Raw genomic sequence first — 16,844 nt, 5'->3', positions numbered from 1 at the left:
AAACACACACTGTGTGTATTTCATTTCAAAGAAACATCGCAATCCCACATTTCATTTCGCATTTCAAAAAAGTTTCATTTTCATTTTCATTTCATTTCTTTCTTTTGTGGTTGCCTACATTTCCCTCTTCTTTTTCTCATTCACATAAATACGATTTTGATTTAATTTCTTTAATTTTTTTTTTCTCATTTTTTTTCCCTCTTTCACCAAAAGATAGAGAGAGAAACTCTGAGAGAGAAAGAGAGAGAGTAGAGCGAGGAATGCTCGAAAGGTCGAGACTCAACCGATCTCCAAAACGATTCGTTTCGTCCGAAACCCTAACCCTAACCCTATCACTTCACAGATCGATGGTTTCGATGACGAATCTTCGTTTCGATTGAAGGAAATCTTTGAATCTCGGAGATCGGTGTGACCTTCGCGGTATTGATTTGATTTCGATCGGTGAAGTCGGCGATCTCGGCGGTGCAGATCTGACCGGAGGGAGAGAGAGAGAGAGAGAGTGAGTGACTGAAAAAGACACGAAACGATGCCGTCGCACGCGGATCTAGACCGTCAGATCGAGCATCTGATGGAGTGCAAGCCGTTGCAGGAGGCGGAGGTGAAAACGCTTTGCGATCAGGCGAGGGCGATTCTCGTCGAGGAATGGAACGTACAGCCGGTGAAGTGTCCGGTGACGGTTTGCGGTGATATCCATGGCCAGTTCTACGATCTCATCGAGCTCTTTCGGATAGGAGGAAATGCTCCCGATACCAATTATCTCTTTATGGGCGATTATGTAGGTCAGTATGACACAGTTTTTAGCTTTTTTTTTTTTCCAATTTTCCTTTGAATTTTGCTTTAGATGCGTTTAATTTATTTGGTTTTTTCATTTTTTTTTTGAAAAATTGTGCTTTTTAGCTATTGAAATTTTGAGGAAGAAATTTCTTAGACCTGTTTATGGTTGAATATAAACGTATATTTGTGTATAATTATTTGTTTTGTATATATATATATATATTTAAGTAATTAGATTTAAATTTAGATGTTAATTTTTGTATATAAAAGCATTTGATGATCAATCTCAATTTGTTGAATGGGTGAGTAATGGATCTCAATTGTTACAGTTTGTTTAATCGTGATTATTGGAAGATTTTTTCATGCAAGATGCTAGTGTAGTTTTTTAAGTATTCAAGGCTGTAATTGGGCACCGTTTTATTTTTTCTAATGATTTTTTTATGGAAATTTTATAGCTCGGTTCATGTTTTATCTTCAAGATTTGTAAAAATTCCAATGATGATACTGTAAAGACTTTGTAGTGAAAGTGCATTTTGTGGGTTAATATACGTGCAAGAAGCTAAGCTATGCTCTGCTTAGCTCATATTGGGGATGATTTGCATGTGCAACAAATGAGCAATATGGATTAGGTCTGAGAATTCTAATACATCCATTTTGTTTTATCTAGAGAATGAGGGAGTCACTTTAAATTATTTTGGTTTGTACATACTTCCCATGTTTTTTGCTTCTTTATTCTGGTTGGTGCTAAATGTTGGGCTGTTAATTAAGAAACAAAATATTCAAAAATATAAAATAATTGTAGTTGAAATGAGAATGTTAAGATGGGTAAGTGAAAATACATGGAAAGATTGGATTCAAACTGAGGAAATTCCATTAAAGATAAGGGTGACTCATATTGTTGAGAAGATGAGGTAGAGTCACTTGAGATGGTTTGATTATATTCAGAGGAGAGCAATTAATGCACTGGTCAGAAAAATGAGTCGATTCAAGATGAGAAAACAAAAAAAGGTAGAGGAAGACCAAAAATGATATTGGTAGAACCATAGAAGTAATAGAGAATATGGCTCCGGATAAAATAGAATGGTGGAAAAGAATATATGTGGATATTTTTGATTAATTTGTTTAGGATTCATAGGCGACCCCAACAAATTTGCAACTAAGGCTTAGTTGTTGTTGTTGTTGGTTCAATAATTCATGAAGGATGAATCTTTTCCTTTTACTTATCCAAAACCTCCCTTCCCCCCAAAAAAGAAAGGGTAAAATGTCGTTTAGAAAACCATTGGGTGATACTGATAGATGAATTGGAATAGTGCTTGTAGAGGATCAAGTGAAGATTCATGTTTTAATAGCAGCATAATTTTCTGTACTGTTGCAAAGCCAGTCTTTGTTTTTATAACAAGTAATGTATTCAAGAAGTAGGGTGAGGGGTTTCTGTTTTGGAGGTATTCAATCTTGGTTTTTATTGATGTCCAACTAATGACTAAATTTCAAAGAATAAATGATTTGTTTTCAGTTGAAGGTGAAGAGGACAATATCATTATTGAGATAAGATGCTGGATTGTGTTACCATGTCATGTGTTTTTCTGTGGAAATATATTGCCCCCTACCTTTCCCCTCTCTTTTAATGTTGCTATCTTAATTCTCTATTTTTTTTTTTTTCATTACTTAACAAGCTCCAAAAAGGCTATTCTTGTCTTTGTTAGCGAAGTCCATGTGATATGAGTTGCAAATTTGCTATACCTGTTAGAAGTGTTATATTTATGAATGTACTAGTATTTATTATTCTCTTGGTTACATGTATGCAGATCGTGGATACTACTCAGTTGAGACTGTCACACTTTTGGTGGCTCTGAAAGTTCGTTATAGAGATAGGATCACAATTCTTAGAGGGAATCATGAGAGCCGGCAAATAACTCAAGTGTAAGACATGTTCTTTTTTTTTTTTTTTTTTTTTTTTTTTTTTGTAATGACATTTAGATCAAATGAAGTTGTATACTGTTCAAAGCACAAGTCACTGTGTTGATAAATCTTGCTAACTGAGTACAAGAGAGAGTTGCTGGATATTGTTGGCCCTGTCCAATAAAAACTCGATTTAGGTTAGAGATATAGTTAGGCTCCATCTCTCTCACATACACACACACTAATCAATTTTGTAGAATTTCCCCTTATTTCTTTATTCATTGCTTTTGTTTTCACCTTCTCAGGTATGGTTTTTATGACGAATGCTTGAGAAAATATGGAAATGCCAATGTGTGGAAGTTCTTCACTGATTTATTTGATTATCTACCCCTTACAGCCCTTATTGAGAGTCAGGTTTGAGTTAGATATGTTGCTGATTGTTTATTTGATTATATTCATGACATCTTCTGACGTCCATTATCATTGTAGATCTTCTGTTTGCATGGAGGTCTTTCACCATCTTTGGATACATTGGATAACGTTCGAGCCTTGGACCGTATACAGGAGGTATGTGTATCATTGCATGTTAACATTTTCTCTTATGCTTGGCTAACATTTTCAAGTGTTCATTATATGCATTGGAGTAAAAAAATTTAGCAAATATTTTAGAATGCCGTATTGATACTCTCTGAATACTGATTTATTTAACTTTTAAATCTATACTTTATATGTATGGAATGTTATATTGATGGTATGCATTCCTGTTTTATTTTCTACAAGTGCTTTCACTACGGAAATATTTTTGTCGATATTGTCTGGTTTTCCTCCTTTTGTTAAAAGCAATGTCTAGCAGTCTGTCAAATTGGCATCCAATTTCCGTCTTCTTCCTATTTCCTTATGATAATCATATACATGCATGACAGTCTTTGGAATATATATCCATTGTTTTCTAAATGTTAATGTACAAGTTTTTTGGTTACTCTGTACTTCATGATGCCTCTGTATGTGCATGATCAGGTTCCACATGAAGGACCAATGTGTGACCTCTTATGGTCTGATCCTGATGACCGATGTGGGTGGGGGATATCACCTCGTGGTGCTGGTTATACATTTGGACAGGATATAGCTGCTCAGTTTAACCATACCAATGGGCTCTCACTGATTTCAAGAGCCCACCAGCTTGTCATGGAAGGGTACAATTGGTGTCAGGTGTGTGAACCCATGAATTATAAATTTTCTTTGAAAATTGGGGAAAAAAAGAAGGGGGTGTTTGTACTCTTTTAACTTTTTTCTACTGCATATTTGTTAACTTTCATATCTACTTGTTTTCTAGGATAAGAATGTGGTGACTGTATTTAGTGCTCCAAACTATTGTTACCGTTGTGGGAATATGGCTGCTATACTGGAGATTGGGGAGAATATGGACCAGAATTTTCTGCAGTTTGATCCAGCCCCTCGGCAAATTGAGCCTGACACCACACGCAAGACTCCCGATTATTTTTTGTAATTTTCATATATCTGTCTGCTGCTTGTAATTCCCTATTTTTCTGCTGTGTTATTGTAGATGTGTCTTTAAAAAGAGGAGTTTTGTTGTTTTTTAAGTTGAGGGTTATCATCAACATGATTCTTTTGTTTGGAGTTTGTCCTGCTGCTGCTTTGTTGATTTCCTCGAGAAACTCATAGGAGAACTTACAAAAGGCCACCAAAAGGCCTGTTTTTCTTGTATATTTTCGGGAGGAGGAAGCGGCAATAACATGGTATATCTTGTTCTGTAATTTTGCAATTTTAAAGTAGAGAGCAGATTTCTTGACACAGTTGTATTTTATTTCAGAGTTCCTGAGGTGACAATTAAACTGCATAAAATGTTTACAATTTTGCAAAAAAGTAGAAGAATGTTTTATAGGTCAAGGTTCTTAGGTATTTGGTTTAAAAAGTTTTTTGACCCAATCGTTTTCTAGTCAATTCTCTGGTTTTTATCCAATTTTTAACACGGAAGAGTGCAAGTGTCGTTGGATGCTTGGATTTGAGTCATTTGACGGTAGGCCAGTGCTCTTTTGGGGCGCAATATGAGAGGTTATAACTTATGAGTTATAGGTGAATTATAGGTCATTGTTATTTTATGGTTTTATAGACGCAACATGATGTTTGAGCTGGACTTGTAAGAGGAATTGGCTGGATAAGATTTAAATAAGTATTTCCTTTTTGTTAAAAATAAAAATAAAAATAATATGTGGTACGACATAAACGTGCACAGCAATCACCAAACATCTGGTATTGGAGTCTTCTTGGCTGTACTCATTATTGGTTGGATATTTTATATGCTAATTGCGAAGTTGCAAACTAGTAATTCTTCCAAACTGGGTTAGGTGGCCCAATATAAAGTCGACATGTGTCCTAGTACATATGACCAATTTTAGCAAGTTAACCATTTTGGCCTTTTTTTCTCTGTCAACTACCCCCGACAGCAAAATCCCATTCTTTCACTTCGGTGATCCCCCTACTCTGTTTCGTCTCTATTGGTCCCACCTCAATAGTTGCTACGGTCTCATTTTCACTCTCCCCATGCATGATTACTTATTGAGTCATCTTTTGTAGATTTTTAGTTGTGATTGACTTATTGAATTAAAAAAAAAAAAAAAAAAAAAAAACGAAATCTAATGCAAACAACTTTTTATCTTACACAACCCCGTAGATTCAGTCCCTCACTATCTGATCCAGTGGCTGCCCGAGAAATATTTTTTTTCACGATGTTCGTTAAAAACACTTAATTTAAAAAAATTTATTAATAATAAAATTTGAATATATTAATATCACAAAATAAAAACATATTCAAATATATAAAAGTTTTAAAAATTCTTTCACAAGTTTTTATATTTTAAAATTGTTGTGTGATATGATGGTTTCACTATTAATACTGACTTGTAACTTCATGTATATGTATAAATACACTTAAAAGATATATAATAAGATGTATAATATAATTGCTATATATAAAATTTAAATACTATTGATAGTTATTTTTATATTTTGTTAACTCTTTAAAAGAATTTGTAAATATATTATTATGTATAAAATGTAAATTGTTCATGTTTTTTTAAAAAAAATTATTGTGAAGCATTTTTTTTTTTTCGATTTATTTATTCTAGACTCTTTGGTTTTTATACTTAATAATTCAATTGAATGAATATTTATGATGTGGTCCCACATTTGATTATAAAATTAAGAATTAAAAGTTAAAACTCTTTAAAAATAAATAATTTATAATATATGGCGCAAAATTGGAACTCTAATTTTAAATTCTAATTTAATTTTTTCTCAGCTTCACATATTCTAATATATATAGATTATTAACCACATTTTTTTCAATATACACAACTAAGCAATTATTAAACTACTGATCACCTATTCAATTACTAACATATTGCCTAAATAAGTACTAATATAAACAAAATACATTATCTTTTTGAAAAAAATATATCACATAATCCAACAAATTCGGTTAAAGACTAAAGCAAATACTAACAGACTAGCTATTTGAAAAGTGTGCATTTTTTATATAAAAAAATAGCAATTTTAAAATATGCTAGTTGAAACACAATTTAAAAAATCACAATTAAACATTTGATTTGAGATTTTAGGCTAATATGTTTGTTTAAACAATTTTTGAGAAGTGTTATGTTCACAGAATTTTCGCAACACTTTCACAACAAAATCTAGGTTATAAGTTTTTACTGGTTCTAATTTGAACTTACTATTGAAATTATTTTCTATTCATTAGTAACAACCTGTTATATAAGATTTGTTACAAAAATATTATGAAAATGTTGTGAATATAATATTTCTTACAATTTTTTTTTCAACATTCAACGGACAAAATTTTTGGAGAGGTTGAATTTTATTTTTAATTGGCTCAATTGTTATTAAGGGTGTTCAAGTGTTTTTTTTAGATTGATCAAAATTTTCTTCTAGAGTGGTCAAAAGACCCATATTAATTTAAAACTCAAAATCTTTTAAGTTATATTAAAAAAAAAAAATTCAGGGTGGTCCTGTGACCACCCTCATTAACACTTGGTGCCGTTAGTGATATGACCCCCCCCTTACAAAATCACTAAAATTTTCAATTTTGAACAACGCCCATTTACAATATGTGATTGCATTTTAAATACCACCCCAAATCTCCAACTCTCACCATCAATCGAGTTCCTTTGATTGATCGATTTCCTTTGAAATCAACCAAAGCTTTAATTTTGAACACAACCATTTGCAATCTCACTCTCCAACTAAATTCTCAAACAACCGTCACCGCCACTCCAACCCTCCACTCACTTTCCCTCTCTGTGGGCGAAACCCTACACCTCCACCTCCACCCCCTTTATTCCAATCTCCAACTCTCCTTAAAATCATCTGATTTGCACAAATAGTCCTGCCTCAAAAGCTTCTCTTATGTGAGTTGTCCTTGCTGCGCTTTGGAGCTTGGCAAGAGGACACGTTACAGTTAAGTAGTTTGGGGAGAGAACCGAGATTGTCTCTGAGTTTTCTTGGATTGGGGTTTGGTCGGATGGGTTTTGTGGGTCTTGAACTTGAAGCTCTTGTTTAAGGAATTGGGGATTCTAGTGTTAGAGTTGGGATGAGATCAGAGATTTTGGGTTTTATTATTAAACTCCACTCTCCTAAACTCTGGCCTCTTCCTTCATATCCTAAATCATATGACCTATGGATGGCCAACTTGGGGTCATTTTACACATTGTTTTACGAGGGCCTGAGTCTACCACAATGATCTGCTCCTGCACTTTTGTTTTTGCAAAATTCGCATCCATCAAACTAGTTCCCAAATGGATTTTTTCAGATACCCCAAACATTGCACATTGTAATACGTATTTGGATAGCATCTACACACTCGGAAGCCATAAACACATGAGAAGAGAGGCCAATCAACATATCCGTCACTGCCCAGAAGATCAGGATTGAAAATTTTGAAAATTTTGCCTCGAACTGCAAAATTAAAGATGCATGTGGACCTCGTGTAAATATGGCTTTATATATTACAGAAGAAAAAATCAAAGGAAATTTTTTTTGATAAATATAATAATACATTTCAATTGTAATGTATGAAAATTAGATCTAAAAATAAAAGGAAAAATTATCATTTAGGTATAGGAAATTGGGAAAAAAATAAAGAGGAACAAACTGTGGGCAGCATATAGTGAACACTTGGTTTGATTCTTTCTAAAATCAATAGCCTAACATCACTCAGTTACTGTTACAAATTGGCTTCAAACGGAGCAACTCTTCATACCCACAGGTTTCTGAATCAAAACCTAGAGTTGGTCTGGATCCTCCCTGCTCCAAAAGTAGTCATGGAAATGGTCCGCTTTCTTCTGAAGTATATAATTGAACTGCTAACGAGCAACAAACACAACACAATCCCCTGTCCAGAGTGGCACAGAAAATACGAGACAACACACAAATAATCATGTTCTTCCCTTTTTAACAATGCAAGTAAAAACACATATAAAGTTAACTGAGCTTGTATTTGAACTCAACACATGAAATGCGCTGTTTAAAATGTTAGCTTATGGTATTCAAGAAGCCCTAGATATCTCGTCCAATAGATTATGCTGACCTTACATGACTTCTCATAAGAAGTCAAGAACTTTCATGTCTTTCTATGTTTGCCTTTTGATAGTCAACACTCTTTGCTTAAGTAACTTATTTGATCAAAACAATCACGGCTATAATAAAAACATGAATCACAATTCAGATGCTCATGATGCATACAAGTTCAAAGTAAAGAAAAATAATACTAATCAATGCCTAAAAGGCTAAAACAAAAGAGCATGGGATTATAAAGTGCGCATTCTGTTTGAAATCAAAAGATTGATACTAGTAGGCCACAACCAAATAGACCAATAGCATCGTCAAATTGGTCACATTCCAATAGGACACTACCCTTTTTAAGCTGTCCAAATTTAGTTCAAAGTAAAAGAAAAATCCCCTACTTCCTATATTATATGCTTTTATTCTTGTTAAAAGTAATCAAGCGTATGAACTAATCAACTAATAAAATACTACAAGAAAAGAGGGATGATAAAAGATAATGACACATACCTCAAACTCAAGCACTGACATCTTCTCTTCATTAACTGGTGGTAAACAGCTTCTATAAGTAATATAGGCTTGCGGTCCACCCTCTGGTGTTGATGGATCCTCCAGTAAACTTCTATGTTTCATTGAAGTAGTGAGTTCTCCAGCATCAAGAGATTCTGCAAGTAATATTTCATTGCCGTGAGAGATTTCCAGAGTAGATCGACTGTTCCGAGAACTTTTCCCTTTCCCATTCCCATTTCTGTTCTTTGAATTATCTTTAATTTCTACACATTTCAAAGGGATACGATAGCCAGTCTCACTGCATCGATATTTCTCATCAGTCTGCATAAAAATAAATATATAAGATAAATGCCAAGGCATTTCACAGAGATCAAAGGAGCATCATGTGGACAACATACAAAATACAAGGAAAGTGGAGTGCTGAGCAGCGAATATACAATTTTTTTTTGATAGTTCAATGGTTGGGGGAGGGGGGATTTGAACCCTAGATGTCTCCATTGGAAATAAAGGAAGTGTCAGATAAACCACAAGGCTCTTTAAAATTATACATGGGCAATAACAGGAATTAAGCCTCTCTTTTTTCTTTTTCTTTTTTAATAATTTGATAATTACAAAGGGTAGAGGGGATTTGAACCCTAGATGTCTCCATTGAAAACGCCAGGTTGTGCATAGTTAATATTATACAAATTGAGAACCAATACATGGTTGCTGCCATTAGGAATGGTGGCTGATGTGGTCATAGCAATGAAATATGGGGAGGGAAAATGGGGTTGGTGCACTAGAGTTTGTAGAAGGGCTCATGGTTGTGGTTTATGGAGGAGTATTATTGAAGGGTGGGAAAGTTTTGCTAAGCATTTGTCTTTTGTGGTGGGGGATGGTTCTCGTATTTTTTTTGGCATGATAAGTAGACTGGGGATGTTCCTCTTAAAATTCTCTATCCTCAGTTATTTATGTGTTCAGCCAATAAAGAAGCTTGTATTTCTGAAGTGTTAAGCCCTCTAGTGGGTGATAATGACAGAATGTGGAGTTTAAGATTTTATAAAGCTTTCAATGATTGGGAGTTAGCGGCTTCCTACTCCCTACTTCATTTCATCCAAACCCGAATTCCTAGGGGTGGAGGGTGTGATAGGCTTTGTTGGGACCTTAAGGGAAGTGGGGAGTTTGATATTCGGTCTTTTTATCATAAGATTCGAAATGCAGCTCCTTCTACTTTCCCTTGGAAGGGCATTTGGAAAGTTAAGGTTCCTAAAAAGGTGGCATTCTTTATGTGGACAGCAGCTCATGGTCAGATTCTAACTTTGGATAACCTCATGCTTCGTGGTTATCCTTTGGCGAATTGTTGTTGTATGTGCTATTGTAATGCGGAATCTCTGGATCACCTGTTACTTTTTTGTCCGATAGCTCATTCTTTGTGGACGTATATACTTCGGTTGTTTGGGATTGACTGGGTAATGCTAGGTTCAGTTGTGGACTTATTATTTTGTCGGTATCATTGGCTTGGGAAACATAGTTCTGATATTTGGAATTTGGTCCAAGGCTGTTTAATGTGGACTATTTGGACTGAACGGAATTGGCGGTTTTTTGAGGATGAGGGGAAAACTGTGGTTCAGTTATTAGATTTATGCCAACGGACCCTCTTTGATTGGTCTCGGTGTTGGGGTTTCTCGGATTGTTCTACCCTTATGGATTTTCTTTCGTCTATTAGAATAGCTTAGTGGCTGCTTGTGTCTATTTGTTTTCCATATTGTTTTTGTTAACTACTGTGAACTCTTTGTATTTTTCTTGCTTTTCCTCGATTAATAATATTTTCTTCTTACTTATAAAAAAAAAAAAAAAAGGAATAGTGGATGATGTGGAAGCAATTGGGGTAATATTGACTGTTGTGAGCATGATCTACCGTTTTCTTATTTAATGCATCCTTTAGTTTCATCTTACCAGGCAACATCAGTTCTGAAGTAGTAATAGAAAGTTGGAAACAAGATAAAGCCATTGAGAAACAGATCATTCTCCATAGAGGGAACCCAAAGCACACTAACGAACATACCGTACATCTCTCCTCCACATCCTGGTAGTAGTGGTAGTAAGGTCATAGGGCCTACTTTTGGGTGAGTATGAAAATAAATATTTGCATCTTGTGAATTGCTATATAACCCGAATCCTACTAGAGTTGGGAGTGTGTGATGCAGGAAGCACATGAAAATATTAATTTTAATTGTCTTATTTAATATTGGAGTAAATTGAATTTTATTTTAGGTATTAGTAGTTACATAGGTTTACTAGTAGTTTTATTTTCCTAGAGGTTCTCTCTTGCTTGGTGCCGACTTCAAGCAAGCTTAGGTACCAACTTCTAGGTTATATATCCTCTAGTGTTTTGTTCTTCTGTGTTGTTGCTTTTGAATTGTTTTTGTTTTGCCCTACAACAAATTTGGTATTAGAGCCATGTTTTGATCCTAGTTTTGTCTTGCATCGCTATTGTGGGTATAGAATCAAATGTTACAATCAAGCATATAGAAAAAAAATGTTTCATTTCATCAAAAACAAAGTAACAGAAAGTGGCTCAATTTTCATAGGGGTATCCAATCCAGTAGTTCCATTATTCTTAGCCATTTCACTACAATCCCACTTCAAAAAAATTCCCAACTGCAACTACACTCACCATACCACTCAATCGTTCTTAGTTTGCCAAAAGATCCCATAAGCAAAACCCCAATTAATCCCAGATATATAAAAAAATTTCATAAAATCTGGCACCATTCTAAACTGGGTATTCCTTAAATAAGCATAAATTTGATTAAAACCAACAAATATGCACCACATATATCAATAATTACGATAATTAATGAACACCCAATATTTCAAATTTGTTGAAAAAGCCAAAAAATCAAACCTTTTCGGAATAAAGGCAGGAAATACAAGGACCAGAAGGAGAGCATTCAAAGGAAACGTTGCTTCCTTTAGGGGTTTCTATGAAACTCAGCAGACCTCTGCGCCCAACTCCTTTCTCTATTTCTTCTCTTCCACAAACTCTGCACACAAAAAAAAAAAAAAAAAAAAATCAAATTCAAAATATAAAATTTGGAACTTCAATTGCACTGGATCAAATAAACAATACAGATCAACACCAATAATATATATAACTGTTTTGATGATTAATTTACGTTTGGAACAATTGGGTTTGCACAGTGATTGAAAGGAAGAAGAAGAAGAGGAGAGAAAGTGGTGAACTTGGAGTCATTTTTTGTTATGGGTTCTGCTTCTGCATCTTTTGGTTCTGGGCTTTACTTAATTTTCTGGATTTTCAATTCGAAGACTATGCTTGTCTTTTTTTTTCCCCCAAACTTTTCATGGAATTGTATTATTATACTATTATTCCATTCGAGCTATTTTTTTATACTATACATTTATACTTTCCACCTGATTTTTTTTATTTTATTTTTTCTAAGCACCTGACTTTTTCTGAAGACACACTTCTCTTCCTTTTTCCTGGTAAAATATTATTTCTACTTATACTAACAACGGCGGATCCAGAACTTTGAGTTATGGGCAGTTTTATTGTTGAGATTTCAACTATTGATTTTGCTACTTAACATTTTTTTTTTTTTTTTTTAAGGTAAGAACAAAATTATTTTTGTGTAGAATTTTTTTTTAGAGGGCAAGATTATTTATTTTGGATTTTTTTTTTTAGGTAAGAACAAAATTATTTTTGTGTAGAATTTTTTTTAGAGGGCAAGATTATTTATTTTGGATAAAATTAGTTAATTGAGCTTAATTTTGTTTTTAGTTTTACTCGTAATTTTTGTTGTTGAACATTTTTTTTTTTTTTGGCTTGTATATTTTGTTTTAGATTTTCGATCTATAAATTTTTTTATGATCACTAAAATGAGGAAAATACTAGATCTACAAGTTTTTTATAAATTATTTATGTAATAAGTGGTTACTAGTAAGTAAAAAAATTATGTGAGCGGTGTGTTCATATGCGAACCAATAAGAATTTGTTATAAAAAAGGTTTGTAAAAATGTTATAAAAAAGTTTGTGAGTATAGCATTACTCTTAAAAGAATCAATGATATTGTTAAAGAAAAATAAGATGTAATTTTATAAAATAAAATTGTTAAAATTAATACATATATGTATATAATAATATTTTAAAAAAAAAATTAGGGGAGGCCATTGGCCCCTAGTCCAAGGGTAGTTCTGCCCATGCCACCAACTGTATAAAAAGAGGCAATGCCTCTATCTATTGTAGTTTGGTTTATTCATCCCGTGCGCACTGTTCACCTGTTTTTTTTTTTTTTTTTGTGATTTTTTGTCTTTTTCTTTAAATATTTATTATTTATATGTGCATATATAGTTACACCGACTTAATAAAACTTTACAGTATTTTCATAATTATTTGACAATCTTACACTTAGATTTTACAGGTAAGTTCTGAATATATTTTGTCTCTTTTATTTTACTCTGAGCTATATGATGTAAAACTGTAGTCTAGAACAGTAAACTAAGAAGTGGGTGCATTATTGAAAATAAATATAATTAGTACAATACAATACTATACTATGCATAAGTGATATCATGCTTCCCTATATATTATCGTGTGATTAACCAAAAAAAAAAATATATATATATATTATCGTGTGAATCCGAATTATATTGTGATCTAGAGTTCACTTTGTGCTCAGATAAGATTGGAATGCGCTTCAGCGGTAAGGGAGAGTGCCTGGACTAACTATAAACCTACAACTCTTTGCTTTGACTCCTAAGTAACTAAGGCATTTCGCTCGCAATTAATTATGTGATGCTTACTTATTGAGTTGCAAAATATAACTATTTTTTTTAGCGCATTGGTTCAAAATTTTGGTTATATTGTAAACTTGCACGTGGCCAGTGCCCTTGAGTTATAGGTTTGTCTTGTCATTTTTTTAGTGTACGTGTTGCTAACATTGGTTAATTTCGTTTATTTGAGAAGGCCTTATTCTCAAACTGCAATCATGCAGTGTTACGCGGTAGCCGAGCTGCTGCTTCATCACTCCACAACCATCTTATCTTTCCACCTCCTCTGTCATTAACTCACAAAACCACCCACACCCTATGCGTTATATACAATAACCACACTTTCCCTGCCAATCCATCTCATTAAATTACCCACTCTTGTCTTACACACCACACCACTCCCCTCACCCATCAAGCCATACATATTCATTGAAATGGAGAAATTATTAGGTTCTTTGGGTGGAATCCTTCCCCCCTCCCCCCTCTCCTCACAAGGGATGTGGCCTTATTCATGGATCTCACACAAATGCCCACCCCCCGTGAGGGGGAAGGATTTTCCCCGAAAGAAGTAATAATTTCTCCACCAAATGCTTAACTCATATATATGAAGTATTAAATCAAAGTTAAAACCAAAATAAAGTAGGTTTTACTGTGCAATCGTGCTTTGCTAAAAAGGAGTTTATTAGATCTTATTGCATTGGGAAACAGCAAAAGCAAATAAGCAAATAATTTTTTTAACTAACCCATGTGCGACTACATCTAAAATACTAGTCAATTTTAATTTTTTAATTTTTTTAAAAAAATTCAACCTTAACCGTCTTAAGCCACTTGTTATTGAAATCCAATAAAGAATATGTGACACATTGAACAAACCTATCCTCGTACTGTCTGACAACATAGAAGCAGAGCACTTACAAACCCATAGACTAACAGGAAAATTAATTGCAGATAGAATAATATAAAAAACAAAAAACAAAGGAAAACCGCAAAAAACCCCGACTGATTTTTCCATAAAAAATGGAACGCCCTAAAGTTTTGATTATAACAAATTAAATCCCTTTTGCAAGGACCTTGATTAGTTTATGGCAACCATTTGGGTCTCAAAGAATGCAGAAGAGTATGCTAAACTAACTTGATTGGAAATGGTTGTGGAAATCAAAGCTAAATGAGAGACTAAAAACTCACATTTGCAAAGATTGAATGGAAATGCTCTTACTAGTCAGTTTTTAAACTCTACAAACAAACAATTCGTTTTTCACTCTTAAATTATTAAAAAATTTATATTTCGTCCATAAATTATTGAAAATGTTTTACTTTCTGACTTTAAACTTTATTAAAAATTTATTTTTCGTCCCAAAAATATTTAAAAAGTTCTTTTTTATTTCAATTTTTTGTCTCTAAACTATTAAAAAAACTCTTTATTAAGTTTAAGGATGAAAAAAAAAAAAAAAAACTTTTTAAAATTTAGGGATAAAACAAATTTTTGGTAAAAATTTAGGGACCAAAATAGTATATTACATTTTTTTTCTTTGATTGACATCTCAAATTTCATATAACTCACATAATTCACCTTATACAATTATACTCCAAATTTTTTTCTCTAGAAATTGTTAAATTACTAATTTTAAATTTTTTTTTTGACAATTTACTAATTTGAATTTGTAACCATTGATAAAGTTCACTATTGTTCTCTTTGGAAGAGGATGAACTTCACTATTACTTGTGTTAATTTAATTTCAATTAATATGATTTAAGTGATAACTTAGTGGCAGTGACACCATTTGTGATACCTAATGTGTGTGATTTAAATCTCAAATTTCTATGCATCAATCAACAACCTGACACAACCCATAGTATTAGCTTGGTTGCACCCAAGCTAAGACATGGCTAAGAATGGGGCAACAACGTCAATTGAAAGTTACCCGTACTCCCATTTTAACTATCAGAATTCTACTCATACTCTCATAATAACCGTTAAAATTCTACTGAATTGGCAATTGAACCATCAAATTAATGAATCATACAAAATTCTAGCTCGGTATAAAAGAAATATCGAATCTAAAAAAAAAAGAAAAAAAAAGAAGAGAATTTAAACTAGGAAAAGTCAACCATTTTTTTAGAAAAATACTAAATCTCATGATTTTATCCAAACCTTCCAGGCTTTTAATGTTAAGTTATTTTGATAGAGCAATCACTTTTGCTCAAGAAATGTCTTTCTTTCATATCCAGGTTGAAGGGGATTGTCTAGGGGTTATTCGTGCTTTGCAATCCCAGGGACAGTGCAAAACCTTGTATGGACACGTGATTGATGATGCTCGGAGATTAGGCTATGCTTTACATTCTTGTCAGTTTTTTCATGTTGGAAGGGGAGGAAATAAGTTAGCTCATGAATTAGCTAGAAGAGCAGTTTTATCTGCAGATACTGATGTATGGGTAGAAGATCTACCTGATGATTTGGACGCTGTGTTCCGATCTGATTTTTATTAATAAAATTTCCTTACTGTTTTCTAAAAAAAAAAAAAAAAAAATGATAATCATACTTTCCTTCAATTTAACACTTTTATTTACAAGTTTATAAGTTTTTGCTTTTAAATTTGAAGTAAATAGTCAAAAGTTCAATTCAAGTTTCCTATTTTTATTCTTCTTAAAAAAAAAAATTTTAAGAATAAATAAAACATTAAACTTATATTTAGATAAATTTTAGGGCAAATTACACTTTATCACCCTAAACTATACAATATATTATATTTTGCACCCTAAACTATTTGAATGCACATCTGGCACTTTAAAATTATTACACTTATTACACTTTGCACCTCGATATTAATTTTACCGTTAATTTAAACAAAAATTAATAGCACATGACTTGCATATGATTTTTGCTTAGGTGACACACTGCTTAAAGACAAAAACACCCTTTTCACAAACAATTAAAAACAAAAGCTTATTTCATTGCAGTATAGGTACAAATCCAATGACTTCCGCTGAACAAAATATATACTATGGATACGTTTGGTACACTAAATGAGAATTACGACAGGAATTGTAATCTTTATTACTAGGAATAAAATGTGTTGTAATGTAATAACTAAACATATTCATTAGTTTGGTTGTAAGTTATAACATTAGAATGAAACTTAACATTTTTTTTATTTTTTGAGAAAAAAAATGAATAGCTAAGGAATAGCTATGGAAAGTTTGTTTACTTGGAAATATATTAAGTTTTGAAATTATTACACTTACTAAGAAATAGCTAATACAACCTTTTAAAAATGAATAGTTATTTCTCATTT

At 32.9% G+C, this 16,844-nt stretch overlaps 2 protein-coding genes across 2 annotated transcripts; one reads left to right on the top strand and one right to left on the bottom strand.

Annotated features, from left to right (window-relative positions):
- The first annotated feature begins 103 nt into the window (after window positions 1-103).
- On the top strand, window positions 104-4,483 carry LOC126718634 (serine/threonine-protein phosphatase PP2A catalytic subunit). Its single transcript, XM_050420939.1, has 6 exons — window positions 104-779; window positions 2,580-2,694; window positions 2,979-3,087; window positions 3,163-3,240; window positions 3,691-3,882; window positions 4,007-4,483. The coding sequence occupies exons 1-6, from the start codon at window positions 527-529 to the stop codon at window positions 4,178-4,180; spliced, it is 921 nt and encodes a 306-aa protein (XP_050276896.1). The 5' UTR covers window positions 104-526; the 3' UTR covers window positions 4,181-4,483.
- A 3,243-nt stretch (window positions 4,484-7,726) lies between these two features.
- On the bottom strand, window positions 7,727-12,141 carry LOC126718633 (uncharacterized). The gene is made up of 4 exons (XM_050420938.1): window positions 11,940-12,141; window positions 11,669-11,807; window positions 8,782-9,102; window positions 7,727-8,101 (listed from the first exon to the last, which is right to left on the bottom strand). Exons 1-4 carry the CDS (start codon window positions 12,014-12,016, stop codon window positions 7,985-7,987), a joined length of 654 nt encoding a protein of 217 aa, XP_050276895.1. The 5' UTR covers window positions 12,017-12,141; the 3' UTR covers window positions 7,727-7,984.
- Window positions 12,142-16,844: the final 4,703 nt, after the last annotated feature.

Source organism: Quercus robur, chromosome 3 (assembly GCF_932294415.1).
Source record: "Quercus robur chromosome 3, dhQueRobu3.1, whole genome shotgun sequence".
Classification (NCBI taxonomy): Eukaryota; Viridiplantae; Streptophyta; class Magnoliopsida; order Fagales; family Fagaceae; genus Quercus; species Quercus robur.
The sequence above is the reverse complement of the archived record's forward strand: the minus strand, read 5'-3'. Positions and strand labels throughout refer to the sequence as shown.